Raw genomic sequence first — 17,176 nt, forward strand, 5'->3', positions numbered from 1 at the left:
CTGTATCAAGTTTGTGTTAACAAATGATGGATGAAGATGAGCAGATACATTGTACCTCATTCAGCACATTATGGGCAAAATATGTCAAAAGATGAAAGCTTTTCTTTATCCATGCAATGAAATAGTACGATAATAAGATAATCCCCTCTTCATGAATCTCAGTTGAATCCTACCTATTTTTAGCGATTTGATTTAGAGAACTTTTATGCAGCCTGAGTGCTATCAGAAAAACATATTATGATTAAAGTCTTTCTGAAGAGTTGCTGCTTCCTCTTCCCCATTGCCAGTAACATGTTCCCGTATACTATACTGCCTCACTAATCACTGCTCATAGCATGTGTAGCCCATGGATATACTTCTGTCATTTTGCTGTGGTCACTGAAGTGCTCATAACTTTGTCAGCAGCTTGTGAAACAAGATATCTTAACATTACAATATCATACTTTCAGACAAATGTCCCATGTGCTGACAATATGGCCTTTGACATGGAAAGGCTCACCAGAGGCCAGCTAGGCAACAGGAGATCAGTACTTGGTGAACTTAGCAGTGACAGTACACTCAGTCTGGAGCCTCTGCGTACTTCTGGGATATCACAGTTCCCACAGGATGGGGAATTGACCCCAAGGACAGGAGAGATCAACATTGCTGTAACTAGTAAGTGATTATTAGTTTTAATTTTGAGTATCATATGTTTTCTCTTGCTTTAGATCTGTTCACCACTAACAGCATGCATATACTTAATGAATGTGTTATGGTGTGTGTGTGTGTTTTGAAGGGTGATGTACAACATTATTAATCTTTAATAAGGCTGGATCCGAACAGGATTAACATTGAGACACTTGAACTTGAAAACAACTGTAGCACAATCTGAATGTTTAAAGCTATTTCCTACCAATTAACAAAATAGACCCTGCAAGGCAGTTATTTAAGTAGCTGGCAATTGAGAGATGATTAAAGTGTTTGACAGCTTTTTTTCCCATTAGTGCATTGTGTTTATAAAATACAGTGGCTGGATCCAGAAATACAGGAAACTAATCCAAGTACATTTGCTGTCTGTCTTGGGACTGATGCAAACAGTTCATGGTGTGAGCACTGTTACAAACATCTAGCTTGATTGTTTACATGATTCAACAATGTGCTGGATTTGTTTTTATTTTTATTTTTTAGAAAGAGTGTGTGTGTATGTTGGAGCTGTCCTTTAGAAACATAGTATTGTAAATTTAAATTTTAAATACTGTAAATACTGATTTCACTTTAGACTCAATCACAGAATGCATACCCCAATTGAAAGATGGGGTTCGAATTTGGATTAATCAAACTGTATAATTTCCTGGATGATATTATGCGTCCTTTCTCATTCTTTGTTCAATATGGTTTGTTCTTCACATATTCAGTAGTTACATGCACAGATTGTACCCATATACAACCTGTATTTCTCTCAGCAATTTTTTCTACAAGTCCTTTCAGTTAAGCAGATGTGTATGGTATCAGCCTGCTCCAGCATTCTGGAATTACTCCCACTGGATGTGCAGACTCACTTGCTGCCTGTCTTTAGAAGAAGCTACATTATGGCTCTATTTGGTGGTCCCTAAATCTTTGGCATTTGTTGGGCTGCTGTGACAGTCTACTGTTAAAGTCTTGATGGGTTTTATTGTGATGCATTGTGCTTTGTATACCACCTTGAGTCTCATCTGAAAAAGGAAGTATATAAATATTCCACTTAACAAATGAATAGTTGTTTCATCTTAGCCTTTACTGAATGTTCTGGTGATAATGTAGCATGCAGCATATAGCCCTTCCTTTGCAAATTGTTTGGTGCTGTAGTAAGTGAATGCCTTCCATTATTAGAAATGGACTGAGCGTGCCTATTCTTGCAGAGATAGATGGGTGAGTATACCCATGGAGAAGATCTGTTGTTGTTTATAGTCTGACTTTATGCCTAATCAGGGCTGCCAATGCATCTGACAATTAAAAACAAAGCATTATAAAAGTAGATCATAAAAATCAATTACAGTCAAAACTATAATACACATATAAAGTCAAGAAACAACAATTAATATATAAATGTAAGATTCTAGTCCAGTAGCATCTTAGGTATCTGACACAGGGGAACTTAGAATCTTCTTCGTGGTCTCTGTGCATCACACCGATGGGAGAAGGCGCCTGCGCCAATCACGATCGGTAAACTTCAAAGCTGCGGATTTCCGCGCCTCCGTCCCAGTGCGCATGCCCAGACGCCCCACTGCGCATGCCCACCGGGACGGGGAGCGGACATCCCGCCAGTTCTCTTCTGACCGCCGCGCTGATCAGTCGATCCATAGGCTACGGTCGGTGAACTTCGTTCGATTCGTTAATAGCTGTATATATTAGTGTAGTTAGTGTTAGTTATAGTGTAAGTTAGTTAGATAGTTAGGATTGTTCTTTCCGGGAATGTGGGGCATGTGTTTTTTCCGTCCACCCGCCGGGTGGTTCCCCCCCCCCCCGCTTGTTTTTCCCTTCCCGCCTTTGTCCTCGCATGGAAAGGCGGTGGGGTTTTTTCCGCCGGTTTTCTAAGTGCGGTAGCAAAATCGCACCACCCGACGGACACTCGCTGTGTTTATGGTGTTTAGGGGAGCGCCACAAGCCAGAGTCTTGCGGACATTGTGCCCGTTTTTCTAAACAAACTAGGAAGAATAGGGCTGCGAGACTGGCTGCAGCGCTGATGGATCAGGCGCTTACCTCCAAGAAAATGGCGGAGGAGCAGGCCACTGCGCCCATCGAACCGTCGACATCGAAAACTGTCGACGCCGATCGAGCTCCAACCGATGCCGATCGCCCCCTAAAACGTTCAGGCTCGGCTTCCGCCGCGGAACCCTCTGTGCCTGCCAAACGGCACAAGGATGACGCTGGAGAGCACGCGGAAAAGGCTAAGAAGGCTAAGAAGGCCGATAAAGCCAAACATTCTAAGCCTCCACTACAGATTTATCCTGAATCGCCCCCGGCACCGACGCAGGTTGTTCCCCCGCTGAAGCTCTTCGCGTCGCCTGTGCATCGGCAAATCCCCCCGATTTCGTCAATGTCCACCCAGCTCGTCATATCGGACTCAGACTCCGAGATCGAGCCGACGCAGCCTCTCAAACCCGACAAAAGTCCGACGGGCCGCCTCACACCAGGGCCAAGGACCCCTCGCCCCCGAAGCCCACTGCGGGATTGATGGGACACCGGTCGGGATCGACCCTTCGGCATCCGTTCTCCACGCCATGATGACGCTCACTCCCCAGATCGACCTGTGACTCACGTGCCTTGGGACCAGCGCCAATGGCAGTACCTGTATGGAGCGTATTCTATGCCACCACCTTTTCCATGGCTCCCCCCCAAACAATCGGAGTGGGACCAGCGGTCGGAAACGTATCGCTCTCGGACGTCCTACCATACCCCGAAGCGGTCGGCATCGGCCCCATCGGCACCGGTCTCGGTACCGAAACCACCCGAGGTCGAACAACGCCCCAAGCCTGCTCCCGAGTCTGTTACCAAACCGGCGGCACCGGTGTCACCACCGGTGCGGAACCCTTCGGAGCCTTCGGATTCGGCATCTCCACGATCGCACCGGGAATCGTCACCGGAGGAGATTGAAGATTCTTTCCCTGAGGTGCCTTCCCCGCCGGACAAAACTTCGGACGAGCACCCCATTTCCCCATCAGAGGACTTAAAATCTTACAGGGATTTGGTCAGACGAATGGCGCAGTCATTGTCCCTCACCACGGAACAGCCGCAACCGGTAGTCACAGACAGCGTATTCGACATTGTCCAGAGGGACACGTCAACTGCGGTGGCGCTTCCGCTCACAAATGTCATGCTGCAGACAGCGAAGTCCTCTTGGGACAAGCCGGCCTCTACCCCAGTGTCTTCGCGACGTCTGGATCATATGTATAGGATCCAAGAGAGCACAGCAGAGTTCCTTTACACCCATCCGAGGCCTAATTCTGTGGTTGTGTCTTCCTCGTCCAAAGCTAAGAAGACACACGCCACCCCCCCCCCCCCCCGATAAGGAGGGCCGGAAGCTTGATTCAATGGGCTGACGGCTTTATTCGACGGGCTCCCTCGGCGTAAAAATAGCCAACTATTCGGCGTGCATGGGCAGGTACCAGTACGCTTTATGGGACCAGGTCTCTGCAATTCTCCATACCCTTCCGGATCAGAGTAGGAGTACTCTGAAGAAGCTTCAGAAGGAAGGAATGCTGTTGGCAAAGCAACAACTAAATGCGGCCAAACATTCTGGGGACACCTGTGCCAAGGCATTGACGGCAGCCATCTCACTGCGGCGCCATTCCTGGCTACGGTCCACTGCGCTCCAGCCGGACACACAGGATTTTATTGAGGACCTTCCCTTTGACGGGTCGGGTCTCTTCAGCTCCACCACTGACTCTGTCCTCCAAGAGCTGGATAAGAGCATGAAGACATCCAGAAACTTGGGGGTGTCCACCTCTCGTCCTCAAAAGCACCAATGGAAACCGTGGCCCAAGAAGCCGTATTCCAAGTTACCGGAACAGTCCTGGCGTACGAAGCCGTCGCCCACTTTTCCTCGCCAGCAGTATCAGGCTAAACCCAAGTACTCACCGTCCTCGACCCAGTCGACCAGACAGAAGGGGTCTAAACAACAGAAGCAGGGCCTTTGACTGCCTCCCGGCCCCGTGCCTATCCACGGCTGTGGATCCTACCCGCCTTTTCCCTTTTTTGTCAGCATGGTCCCGCATTACTTCGGACCTCTGGGTCTTATCAGTCATCCAACACAGGTACGGGATAGAGTTCATTCGTCTTCCCCGGACCTCGCATTTTGTTTATACCCCACCTTCCCTGTCCCTCCAGGAAGAGGTGCAATCTCTCCTCTGCAAACGGGCTATCGAAGTGGTTCCTCTGGGCCAGCGGGGCCGTGGTTTTTACTCCCGTTACTTTACAGTCCCGAAGAAGGACGGGGGGTTACGGCCGATCATGGACCTCCGGGCCCTAAATCTCTTCGTTCGATGCGACAGGTTCCGCATGGTGTCCCTGCAGCACATCCTGCCGTTTCTCAGTTGTGGCGACTGGATGGCGACGTTGGATCTGAAGGATGCGTATTTCCACGTTTCCATCCTTCCGAGTCACCGGCAGTTCCTGCGCTTCGCCATAGGGGAGGACCATTTCCAATATCGGGCCCTACCCTTTGGCCTGTGTACAGCCCCGAGAGTCTTCACCAAGACTATGGTGGTCGTGGCGGCCCACCTGCGGCTGCAGGGGGTAACGGTGTTTCCGTACATCGACGATTGGCTGTTGGTGGCGGACTCCAGGGAGCTCCTCCTGCAGCACATCAACGTCACTGTGACTCTCTTGGCCAACCTGGGCCTGCAGGTCAATTGGGAAAAGTCTCACCTCTGCCCTTCTCAGAGGGTGCAATTTATAGGGGCGATCCTGGACACTACGGTCTGCCTCCGAATCGGGCGGACGCCATTGTGCGAATGGTCCACGCAGTATGCCAGCACCCTACCTTGTCAGCCCGGCAAGTCCAGCGACTGTTGGGACTTATGGCGGCCACTACGTCTGTCATCGGTCTAGCGAGACTCCGCATGCGCCCGCTACAACTATGGTTCCTGAGAGATTTCCGGTGCAATGTCGACCCCCTCTCTCGACTACTGCACGGCCCTCCGGAGGTGGTAGCCTCCCTGGACTGTTGGGGACTGAAGTGTTGGCTGACGGAGGGCGTCCCCTTCCAGAGGCGGGCCCCGACGGTAACGATTACGACGGACGCATTCCTCTGGGGTTGGGGGGCACACACTCAGGGTCTTTGCGTGGGGGCCCCTTGGCCAGACCATCATCTTCGCCGGCACATCAACTTCTTGGAATTGCTGGCCATATACCACGCTCTCCAGTCCTTCCAGACATTGATTCGGGGCAACTTGGTGGCCATTCTAACAGACAACACGACGGCCATGGCATATGTGAACAGACAGGGGGCACAGTCTCCCGCAGCCTCTGTTTGCTTGCCGTGACCATCTGGGAGTTATGCGAGACCTTGGGGGTTTCGATTGCCGCGACCCATCTCCCCGGGGAGCTGAATGTGCGGGCGGACTTCCTCAGCCGAGGGGGGGCCTCCCTGCACGAATGGGAGCTCAACTGGGAGTTCTTGAGTCCAGTGTTCCGGCATTGGGGGACTCCCCAATTGGACGTATTTGCAATGCAAGACAACAAAAAGTGCGAACTTTTTTGCAGCAGGGGGGGAGCGGACCCCGGGTCTCTGGGGGACGGACTCCTGGTTCCATGGAGCCACCTCAGCGTTTATTTCTTCCCCCCGATTCCTCTGATAACCAGGGTGGTGCACAAAATTCTGCGGGACAGACCGGTGGGAATCCTGGTTACCCCTTGGTGGCCGAGGCAGCAGTGGTTCCCGATAGTTCTGCGCCTCGCCAACGGGGAGCTTCATCACTTCCCACAGGCTCCGGACCTTCTGCCTTCCCATCAGGGCCAGGTCCTACACCACGATGTACCGCACTTGAAACTGACGGCGTGGCGCCTCAGCGCTCGCAGTTATCGGACTGGGCGCGCTTCGTCCTACTGAACTGCAGAAAGTCTTCTACTAGGCAGTCCTATGCCTATAAGTGGGCGAGGTTTGTCCGGTTTGCCGAGGACGCTGGGGCTGAGCCTCGCGGGGCAGGCTTGCCTGTCATCTTTGATTTTATCTTGTCCTTGCTGGACGGGGACCTGACGGTGTCTTCCGTCCGGGTCTATTTGGCGGCTGTTTCCTCGGAGCATTCCCGGGTGGAGGGATATTCCGTCTTTGCTCATCCGGATACAAAGAAGTTCCTTAAGGGGATTACCCGGCTGTACCCTACTATCAAGGTTCCGGCGCCGGCTTGGGACCTAATTTTGGTGTTGAAAGCCTTGACGGCAAAGCCATTTGAGCCGATGGCCACGTGCCCCCCTCATCTTTTAGCCTGGAAGACGGCCTTTCTGGTGGCGATCACATCGGCCAGGAGGGTGGGCGAGCTGGCGGCTCTCCGGTGTGATGACCCTTACTTGCGCTTCACCCCGGAGGGGGTGGTGCTTCGGCCTGATATAACCTTTCTGCCGAAAGTGCTCTCTCCATTTCATCTGAATGCTGAACTGTGCTTGCCGGTGTTTTTTCCCAACCCGGCGTCGGACTCTGAGCGTCGGCTACACGCTCTGGATGTCAAGCGGGCGCTGTCCTTCTATCTCCATCGCACGAAGGGCTCCCGGAGGGATCCTCGACTGTTTGTGTCATACGCATCTGCGTCGCGGGGATGGAGGATTTCGTCTCAACGGCTGTCGGGATGGATTACTGGGACCATTCGACTCTGTTACCTCCTCCGCAAGACGCCGCTTCCAGGGCCAGTCCGGGCCCATTCCACGCGGGCTGTGGCGACCTCGACGGCCTTCATGAGAGGGGTCCCTCTTCCAGACATCTACAAGGCTGCCACATGGGCCTCGGCGCATACCTTCGTTTTGCATTATGCGCTGGACCTGAGGAGGCGTCAGGACTCTTCGGTGGGCCGCGCTGTGTTGCAGTCTGTCTCTTCCTGATGGACCGCCGCTCCCTCCTCCAGGTAGGACTTTGGCTTGCTAGTCTCCCATCGGTGTGATGCACAGAGACCACGAAGAAGATAAACAGGTTTCCTACCTGTAACTGATGATCTTCGAGTGGTCATCTGTGCAGTCACACTACCCGCCCTCCTTCCCCTCTGCTGTCGGTCCATCTGTGGGCTAACGCAGCGGTCAGAAGGAACTGGCGGGATGTCCGCTCCCCGTCCTGGTGGGCATGCGCAGTGGGGCGTCTGGGCATGCACACTGGGACGGAGGCGCGGAAATCCGCAGCTTTGAAGTTTACCGATCGTGATCGGCGAGGCGCCTTCTCCCATCGGTGTGACTGCACAGATGACCACTCGAAGATCATCAGTTACAGGTAGGAAACCTGTTTTTCTCAAAACTTACACCCCAAAAATCTTGTGGGTTTTTAAGGTGCGGCTGAACTTGAATGTACCTCACAAGTTGGATCTTGCACCAGTTTCTAATTTTAGGATGATACTGTTTAAAAGAGCCATGTGAGCATTATCAATCTGTAGTTTGAGAAGCTACTAGATGTTTTAGGACTGAAACTGGCTTTTCCCCTGACATTCTCCATACCTGCTTCTGACACTGTAAGTTAGTGGCAACAGTGTAAGATGTAGGAGGCTGTGGTAAGAACTGGAGGTTATGGAAAGGTGGGTGAAACAGGTTTCACAGAAATACTTGGAGAATGATCAAGTAGCAGTTTCCACTCGAGAGACAGTTGCTAATTAGCCACAACTCCATTTCTTGTAATCCACCAAGCTTAATGTAGCTTACCCACTATACTGGCCTGCTAGGTGTTCGACCATCTCCTTGTTTTTCTAGTTATACACAGGAAGGAAAAAGAAGGTTTATCAAGTTTGTGGTAGCCACCACAGTAATGTGGCTTGTGAAATTTGCTCAGTTTGATCGGTCATAAGTTGAACAAGCCTGCTTTTAGATCCAAGTGGGCAGCCGTGTTGGTTTGAAGCAATAGAACAAAGCAAGTGGCACCTTTAAGACCAACTAAGTTTTATTCAGAACGTAAGCTTTTGTATGCTCTAAGCAGACTTCATCAGACAAAATTGGAATGGCAAGCAGCAGTTCTTAATGTAAGTGGGCAGTGAGTTGTTATGTAGAAACATGGGAATGTTTTTAGCAGATTAAAAGAATCACAAATTGGGGTCTGTATTTGTTAATGTTGTTGAAAAAATATTGGAGTGTATCAGCCTGCTTTTAATTATGAGAAGACATAAAACTGTTAGATTTAAAAGTTCTGCTGTTTCTTCTAGTAATAAAAACATGTATGTTTCTTTGAGGGGTACAGATTTTTTTTTAGCATAATAGCTTCTAAAACGGATGCTTGCATTTCACAGTAAAATATGGGTTGGTTTGCTTTTACAGACTCCTAGATTGTTGGATTTCTTGTCCTGAGTGGTGCACTCCTGGCTTTTTGGCTTTTTCCAATCAAACATCTAGCTTTAAAATACAATTACTTAGTGTTTCCTACAGTCCTTTGTTATCTGAGAATGTACAGTGATGGTAAACTTGAATATATTAGCAGTATTCTTATTAGTGGATGTTGTATGGTCCACATCTGGTAGTGTAATTTTATTTATTTATTTGTAATTTCGATTTCTACACTGCCCTTCCCTGAATTCAAGAGCTCAGGGTGGTTTGTCATTGTCATTCAGCCGGGCCTTCGGACCCTGCACTGGCTTCCAGTGATATACCGAGTCCGGTACAAGGTGCTGGTTATCACCTTTAAAGCCCTATATGGCTTGGGACCTGTCTACCTGAAGGACCGTCTTTCCCCGCATGTTCCCCAGAGAGTACTGAGGTCGGGAACACAAAATCTCCTTACTGTCCCTGGGCCGAAAGAAGCCCGCTTGAAATCCACCAGAGAAAGGGCTTTCTCTGTTATGGCCCCTACATGGTGGAATCAGCTGCCGGAAGAGGTGAGGGCCCTGCGGGTCCTTGTCCAGTTCCGCAGGGCCTGTAAGACGACCCTCTTCCGGCTAGCCTATACCTAGCTTGAGAACCTAATGTACTTGCCAGATCTCTTTTATATACATATGGATTATTTATTAATTTTAAGGTTTTATCTGTTTTAAATGTTTAACCCTTTACATGCCTAAATATTGTCTAATTTTTATGTTGGATTCATTATTGGAAGCCACCCTGAGCCATTCGTGGGAAGGGCGGGATATAAATTCTAAATAAATAAATAAATTGTGCTAGTAGAAGTGTGTTTTTTTTTAAAAAAAAAAGTTGCAGTAGTGTTGCATGAAGAAAACATTGCATCCAAACAAGTGTATAATTTGCTTTCTAAAGTATAGCACTGAGGTTAACAAGGAGCGATTATTAAGCACATAGAGAAGGAGACCTACTGAAACAACTGCAGCAACACAAAGTAATACAGGGAGGCAGTGGGGAAGTAGAACTGCAAGGGCACATAATTATTGTACATTAAACAGCAAGGTAATAATTTTTAAATGCATTTATACAGTAAATTATTTAAGACTAGTAAGGTCCATTGTGGGAAGAAATACAATGGGCACTAGAAATTTGCTGTGGGTGAGTGTTGTGGTCTTGGGGGGGCGGCTGGTGAGGGAAGGGAAAGATAGAGAAAAGCAAGATATGGTTGAGAAGGCAGCTGTTGGGAAGGGAACATAAGAACATAAGAGAAGCCATGTTGGATCAGGCCAGTGGCTCATCCAGTCCAACACTCTGTGTCACACAGTGGCCAATATGTGTGTGTGTGTGTAAGTAGTGAATTAGCAACTCTTGTCTTTTGGGTAGACATATCAGCCTTTATTATATTGATATCCTAACTTTCTTCTTTCATGGAACTCAGTGGCATACATGTGGTACTGAGGAGGTCTTCCATCCAGACTCATAACTGCTTAGTTTCAATAAAGTTCAGTAAAGTATATTCCTACCTTGGGACCTTTCACTATTTGACCAATCTTAAAAGTAGGCTAAATCTTTAAATAAGTGGTTGTTGCTCAAATATCAGAGACAGGGCTCTTCTTGACTTCTTTAAGAGTGAACACATTAGCTTGCCGCAGTTGGATATTTAAAAGTACAGATCATAGTGGAAAGGAGAAATTAAAATAACATTTTAAGAGCCTTTCAGGTAGTTGTATTCTGTAGGCATTACATAAACTTTGGTACCACAGAAAGCTAAATCTTAACTTGCTGATGCTTTCTTGAAAATTTATGAAGTAAATAATATTTCTCATAAAAGTTGTCTGTCTTTTAATGTTTATTTTCAAGTAAAATTACACTTCTGTTTGTGTATGAATGCTAACTCTATGCTGAATTGTGTTTTTTAAAAGACTGAAATACTTCTTTAAAGATAAAGGAAAGCAAATAATGAAGTGGATTGTGTGGGTGGGGTCCTGTGGATACATTCCACTGACAGCAGCACTTTCCTCCAGTGTAAGGAACCTTCCACTAATGCCTAGAGCCTGTTGCTACTGTTAGCAGAACAGACCTCCGGGATCCAATCCTATATGTATGTGTGTGAGTGTGTGCTTTCATATAGCTTTAAAAACAGGGTCTCATTTGGGGATAATCACTCTTCTTTCAAGGCTGGTAGAATATCTGCTTCCACTTTCCTTGCTTTGCATTTTATGTTAATCATGTTCTGCTGGGAGGTGGTGTTGTATCATGTCTATTTTTCTCACTTTTCCATTGGATTTCTGTATTGGCCTTCTTCATTCAGCACCTTCTGTGGCTAAACTTCTTCTGCTTCCCTGTGATGTTTCTCTTCCTGGTGCCTTCATGGCTAGAATTGTTGACCTGCCTCGGGTCTTTGAAGGCAATGTTACCATCGGTTTGACATAAGCCTTCTTCCACGAGTGATTTCCTCCCTTTCCTTTGTCAACAGAAGAATGGTTTATTATTGCCAGCTTTGGCCTCCTGAGTGCCCTAACACTCTGCTACATGATCATCAAAGCCACAGCTAGCTTAAATGCTAACGAGTAAGTAAATGTTGAGGTATCTGTGTACATATATAAACACAAATTTGGGTGGGTGTTTGTCTTAAAGAGAGCAATTAAAAGAAAAGACAAGAGTATAAGAACTGGAAGGAAGTTTTGCAAAATGAATCCCAGTTTCTCTCACTATTTTGCTACTACCAACAGTAATTAGTTACTTTTGTCTTAGGTCACGCTTTTGAGACAGCTCAAATGCATTAACATTTGAATTCATTTTTTTTTTTTGTAATAGTATTTTAAGTTGGCATATATTACTGTTCAACTGCAAATAGCATACATATGAACAGTGAACACAGAACAGGTGTAGAAGGACATATATTTCCTATATTGATGAATGGATGTTGTTTATCCTCACAACAGGAGAAATTATCAAGGAACAAAATGTATAATGAGGACATAAGAGAAGCTATGGAAGATGCAAGAAATTAGTTAGGAAATATTGGAAGGTAAAACTCCAAATGTCACCCTACATCCTGTAAGCAGGAATGCATGACAATGCACATTGGAGGCATTTAATATTAACCAGAATTTATGCACAGATATATGTATAGGAGTAGGCCATTCCTACATGATCAGTCAGCTGCAAAAGGGGTGGAAGAATTGCACTGGTGGATCCTTCTTACAGATTTGTGTGCATGAGCTCTGGTTCCCACAGCACAGATTGAGACATGAACTCAGGGTTCATTTGCATACCCTGCCATATGTAGTGTCATGGTTGAAACTGGGAAACCCTTTGGGGGACCTCTGGAAATGGCAAAGAGATAGCTGAACCCCAGGATTCATAAGGAACTTTTCAATGGGACACATTTAGGAGTATCTGCTAAATTAATTTTAGTTAAAGGAACATGATGGATTTTCTGGTCCAATTTTAAGTATATTTTCTTCACTTTAGTTATCTGACACTATTGACTATCAGTTTCACAATCATGCCCTGCTTCTTTTTGTCATTCACCCTTGCTGTACAGCATCTTGCTATTTGGCAAATTTTTCAATATTACTCCTAACAGTTGGTGAACTAGAAAAATGTGGAGTGTTGATAACTATTTTGCAACCATTTTCACCATGTATTACCAAATAAGAATGAGAAAAAACATAGAAGAACAGTGTATTTTATGTGAACTGCTTTTAGCCCAAGAGAAATTTGGGGCTTGGGGAAGAAGGTCAGGAATTTCAAGCTATGCTCTATCACCTGTTTAAAAGCATTCAGCCTATTTCTAGAATTGCCTCAGTAGCTAATGTATCATTTACGTGGATTGGTTTTATATTTCCATAAAAAGACAAGAATTTATTTTACAGCTTATTTCTTGTTGATGATTAAGAGCAGCTTTTTAAAATTGAGATATATATTTTTTTACATATTGCAATTGACATTGTAAGAATAATTATAGTAACTTGCCTTAATACTGTGAAGACGGCCCCTTGGGGAGGCAGATGGCAGTAGCTATGAAGCAGCAAGAACTGCCATTGTTATAATAATTTGGTGAAAGAATTGCAGAATAATTAAATGTGTATTGTAGCTTGGGTAACTTCTCAGATCTCTATCTCTAAAAACAAACATGTAGTGTTTGTCAGAGTTCAGAAACTGAATAAAATTAAATTGGAAAAAAATAAACATAATGCTTATATGTGTAATGGCTACAGTGTTGACAGTGAAGCTAGGCATTAGTAAGGGGAAGACCTTTGGACATTCCCTGAGCCATGCTGAAATAGGAGGTAGAAGTTCCTGTTTTACAAGAGTATTGCATCCCTGGTCACTCTGCCTTGGATCTTCTGAGCGAGGAACAAGCAAAGATGTGATGATGATGCAAAGCAACAAGACTTATTTAAAAAGTTATAATGATGCAGAGCAACAGGAAGTGTGGGGGAATCTGTGTGTTTTGCTCCTGCATAGTAAAGTAGTATCTGCAGCTGCTCTGAGTTAAACTTTTGCAAAATACAGATATTCTTAATTGAGTGTGGGGGCAAAAAGAACTGACATTCATAATTTGTTATTTTTTGCAATTCTCTTGCAAAGCTTTAACCCATGAAATTTTGGGTTTTTTCTTTACAATAGAAATAGATTTAAATGTCCCTTTCCATTCACTGAAAGAATTGAGCAAATAGTGTTTGTTCAGTATTTGGCTCAAAATAATTCCCTTTCCTGGGACTAAACCTGAAAATAGTACTTAGGATTCCCCTGATAATTGTAGACCTGAGTAAACTGGCTTAGGGTTGCTCTCTAATTATACGCAGTTTCTTTGAACAGTAGTAATAAAATATCACTGATGTTCTTTTCTTTTAATTTTTTGCAGGGCTGAGTGGTATTGAAGAAACACTTTGACAAATTGCCTTGGAGAGCAAAGCACCTATTTTTATGCTTCATTTATTGATCATATAACACAAGCATATGTTCAGTACCTTCTATTTTCATAATTTGCTAATGCCAAAGCTTTGTATTGAGAGGAAAAATCAATAAAACTTTAGCTATAAAAACCTTAGTCTGAGATTGAATTTTATTTTTATGCAACACCTCAACAGTTAGTTTTTGTACTCCAGTCAGCCTGATCTTATTCAATATATGTATGTGGATATGATAGAATCTTCCATTTCTCTTCTGTACATTTGGCTAATATGGCAGCTCTAGAAATTGATGGTCATTAATAATGACACTACTACATAGATTAGCAGTTGTAATGCCAGGTATTTTCAGTGTCTTATTTTATAGTTATGTACACAAAACCTAACATGTTGTATTGGAGAGAGATTGTTCATTTTTAAAGTTTGAATAAGATGCAAGGTGAAATTTTGACACACACACACCCCCCCAAAAAAGCAAATGAAGTTATTGTTTTTAAATAGAAGTATCATGTCATTTCTGGTTTTGTGTTGTGCTTTCACTTAACATTTTATTTTCCGTTTTTCAGAATGTTTATGCTTGGATGTAGTCATAATTTCATCATACCTTGAGTGGAGTGTTAAATCATAAACATTACAATGCTGATCAGAGTTACATCCTTCTAAATCCATTGAAACCAGTAAACTGCACAGTAGAATCACTTAACGTGATAGTTGTAAGTAACTGAAGTATTTGTTCTGAATGCAGGGCTCCAGTCCAAGTAGTTCATCTTTTATGTAGATGAAAACTTGTTTAAGCAAACATTTGAGTAAAACCTTACATGTCATGATATGATAAGGCCTCATGTCACTGCCTTGATTCTGTGGAGATATAACAGGATACAGAGGTTCTAAATATAAATAAAAATTGGAGTGGGGGGGACCAAGCACTGCTCATGTGTGAACATGGATGACTATCTCATTTTTATTTTGCCATTTCTGCAGGAAGCTCCAAGTATTTATTTCCCACGCCCTCTCACCACAGGGGTCTCAGGGTGGTTTACAACCTTTAAACTACAATAACGCTAATATAAATAAATACAAGGATAAAATGATAAAACCAATTAAAGCATCAACCTGAAAAAGCCATTCTGAAATTAGGGGAGGGACGGTGGCTCAGTGGTAGAGCATCTGCTTGGGAAGCAGAAGGTCCCAGGTTCAATCCCTGGCATCTCCAAAAAAGGGTCCAGGCAAATAGGTGTGAAAAACCTCAGCTTGAGACCCTGGAGAGCCGCTGCCAGTCTGAGAAGACAATACTGACTTCGATGGACCAAAGGTCTGATTCAGTATAAGGCAGCTTCATATGTTCATATGAAAGGATTAAAAGAACTGACCAGTTCCCCAGTTTGTAATGGTATCCAAAGGCTGTCCTAAACAATGCAGCCTTGCATGCTCTATGGAATGCTGGAAGATCCCATAGGGCACATCCTTTCATAGGGAGCTGGTTCCAGAGAAAGGAGGCAACCACTGAAAATGCCCATGGCCTTGTGGTAGATAGGGAGGCAATTTGTGGGCCAAGAACCTGTAAAAAGCTCCACGATTATGATCTAATGAGAGTACCATATATGATCTTGTCCTTCTATCCTCTAAATATCCCTGTGAAGGTGACTTCATGGCTAAGTGAGGGTTTGATTCCAGGTCTTCCCAATCCCAGCTCACTACTTGTGTTACAATACCACAGTCTCTTCATTATCTGCTTGTCTTTCTTTGCATGCTGTTTCAAAAAATCATGTTTTCTTAGGCTTCAAGAGTAAAACATTAACATAACATTTTTTCAAAATGCACATTGGCCTTGTTGGTGTATTCAGGGCTGCTGAGCTCCAGTTTTGAGCCAAAAGCTAAAGCCCAATTTAATGAGATTCACTATTGAGTAAGCTGACCAAAGTGCAACTTTTGTGTGTTAATTCAGTCAAAACATAACCTCTTTTGAATTTAGTACTGTCTAATTAAAGTATGCCAGTTTGTATTTCCAGCTGTCAAAAAGAAACCAGTATTCTAATAAGATTTGTTTTTAAAAAGAAATATTGGGAATAAAGGCTTGGGCTTCTTTTGAACTTGGGAAAGCAGTCAAAATCCATATTAAAATAGCTGTTTAATTTGTTTTCGTCAAACCCTTCAGCTGAGAAAGCAGCCTTTATAATTAGGAAGGAAGTGTGTAAAGTTCGTATAATGTAACTGATATTTTGAAATGCCCTTGTGAAATGTTAAGAGAAATTTTGCAAATGCGGCACTAACTTTACTTCAAAGACTTGAAACCGTACTAGAGGAAAAGAGGAGCTACGGTAATACACTTTTTCAAAACTGCTGCTTTTTTGCTTTAAGTGATAATGCAAAAGTGCTCCCTTCCATAATGTTCAGTGCAGTTTGCATACATTATCTTAGCAGTCCATACAACAATCCTGCGGAGTAGACCAGCATAATTTTTGTCTATATTTATAGTTCGATGGTGGAGACTGTGCAATTGTGGCTTGCTTACTCAGTGAATTCATTGCTGGACAATGATTTGAGCAAGGAGCTTCCACATTTTACATGACACCACATTTCTTGAGACAGCATGATAATAAGGCCAACTTCAGACATCAAGAATCATGGTAGATCAGGAAGTGCAAGTGAGTCCTGTTGCAAAGCTGCATGCAAACATTGGAACTACGTGTACAGACCCATCATGCAGTGAGACGTACAAATTTTGTTGTTGAGGGAATTCTGTACATTCTAATTTGAAAGAGTGAGGGGAAAGGAGAACAGCTGAATGAAGTTGGGAAATCATGTTTCTTTCCTACAAATTACAGTTTGCAAAACTATTTGCATTCTTCCCATTTGCAGGGAGGGCAGGCTAAAAGTCACATAAATCAAAATCAAATAGTACAAGCTAGTGTGTCCACAAAGAGGATGGCTACTCTGTCCAAGTAAGACATCTAGAAATTCCATCAGGTTAACACAACATGTAGTATAAATGTGGCTGGTTAGTGTTAAACAATTTCCATAGGCATGTGTAGAATCCTGAGTGTTCCATTCTTCTTCATAGTCTCTGTGCATCCCAGTGATAGATAGCCTTTGCAAGTGCACAGAGCTTCAATTTCAGAAGCTTCTGGAACTGGCAGATAGGCCCAAACCTGCTCCCCTCAGAGATGCAGAATTCACTGCCCACTCTGTTCCAAAAGGTAAGCAAGATAAGGATAGCTGTTGCAAGGAAATTGAGCAGGTGGTGTGAAAACACACATGACCACTCAAAGGAACAACAGTTA

At 44.6% G+C, this 17,176-nt stretch overlaps 1 protein-coding gene across 3 annotated transcripts in view; it reads left to right on the forward strand.

Moving 5' to 3' along the window:
- RNF130 (ring finger protein 130) overlaps positions 1-17,176 on the forward strand; it is a 111,923-nt gene that overhangs the window by 76,160 nt on the left and 18,587 nt on the right. Inside the window, exons 7-9 of one of the 3 annotated variants that reach the window (XM_060240334.1) lie at positions 450-654; positions 11,450-11,543; positions 13,850-14,030. In XM_060240334.1, the coding sequence (XP_060096317.1) occupies positions 450-654; positions 11,450-11,543; positions 13,850-13,865 (315 nt within the window). In that variant the 3' untranslated portion in view covers positions 13,866-14,030. Of the gene's footprint in view, positions 1-449; positions 655-11,449; positions 11,544-13,849; positions 14,031-17,176 lie in introns of those variants that run through there. The other 2 variants (XM_060240336.1, XM_060240335.1) reach the window with 2 other exon arrangements.

Source organism: Heteronotia binoei, chromosome 5, assembly GCF_032191835.1.
Source record: "Heteronotia binoei isolate CCM8104 ecotype False Entrance Well chromosome 5, APGP_CSIRO_Hbin_v1, whole genome shotgun sequence".
NCBI classification, from domain to species: Eukaryota; Metazoa; Chordata; class Lepidosauria; order Squamata; family Gekkonidae; genus Heteronotia; species Heteronotia binoei.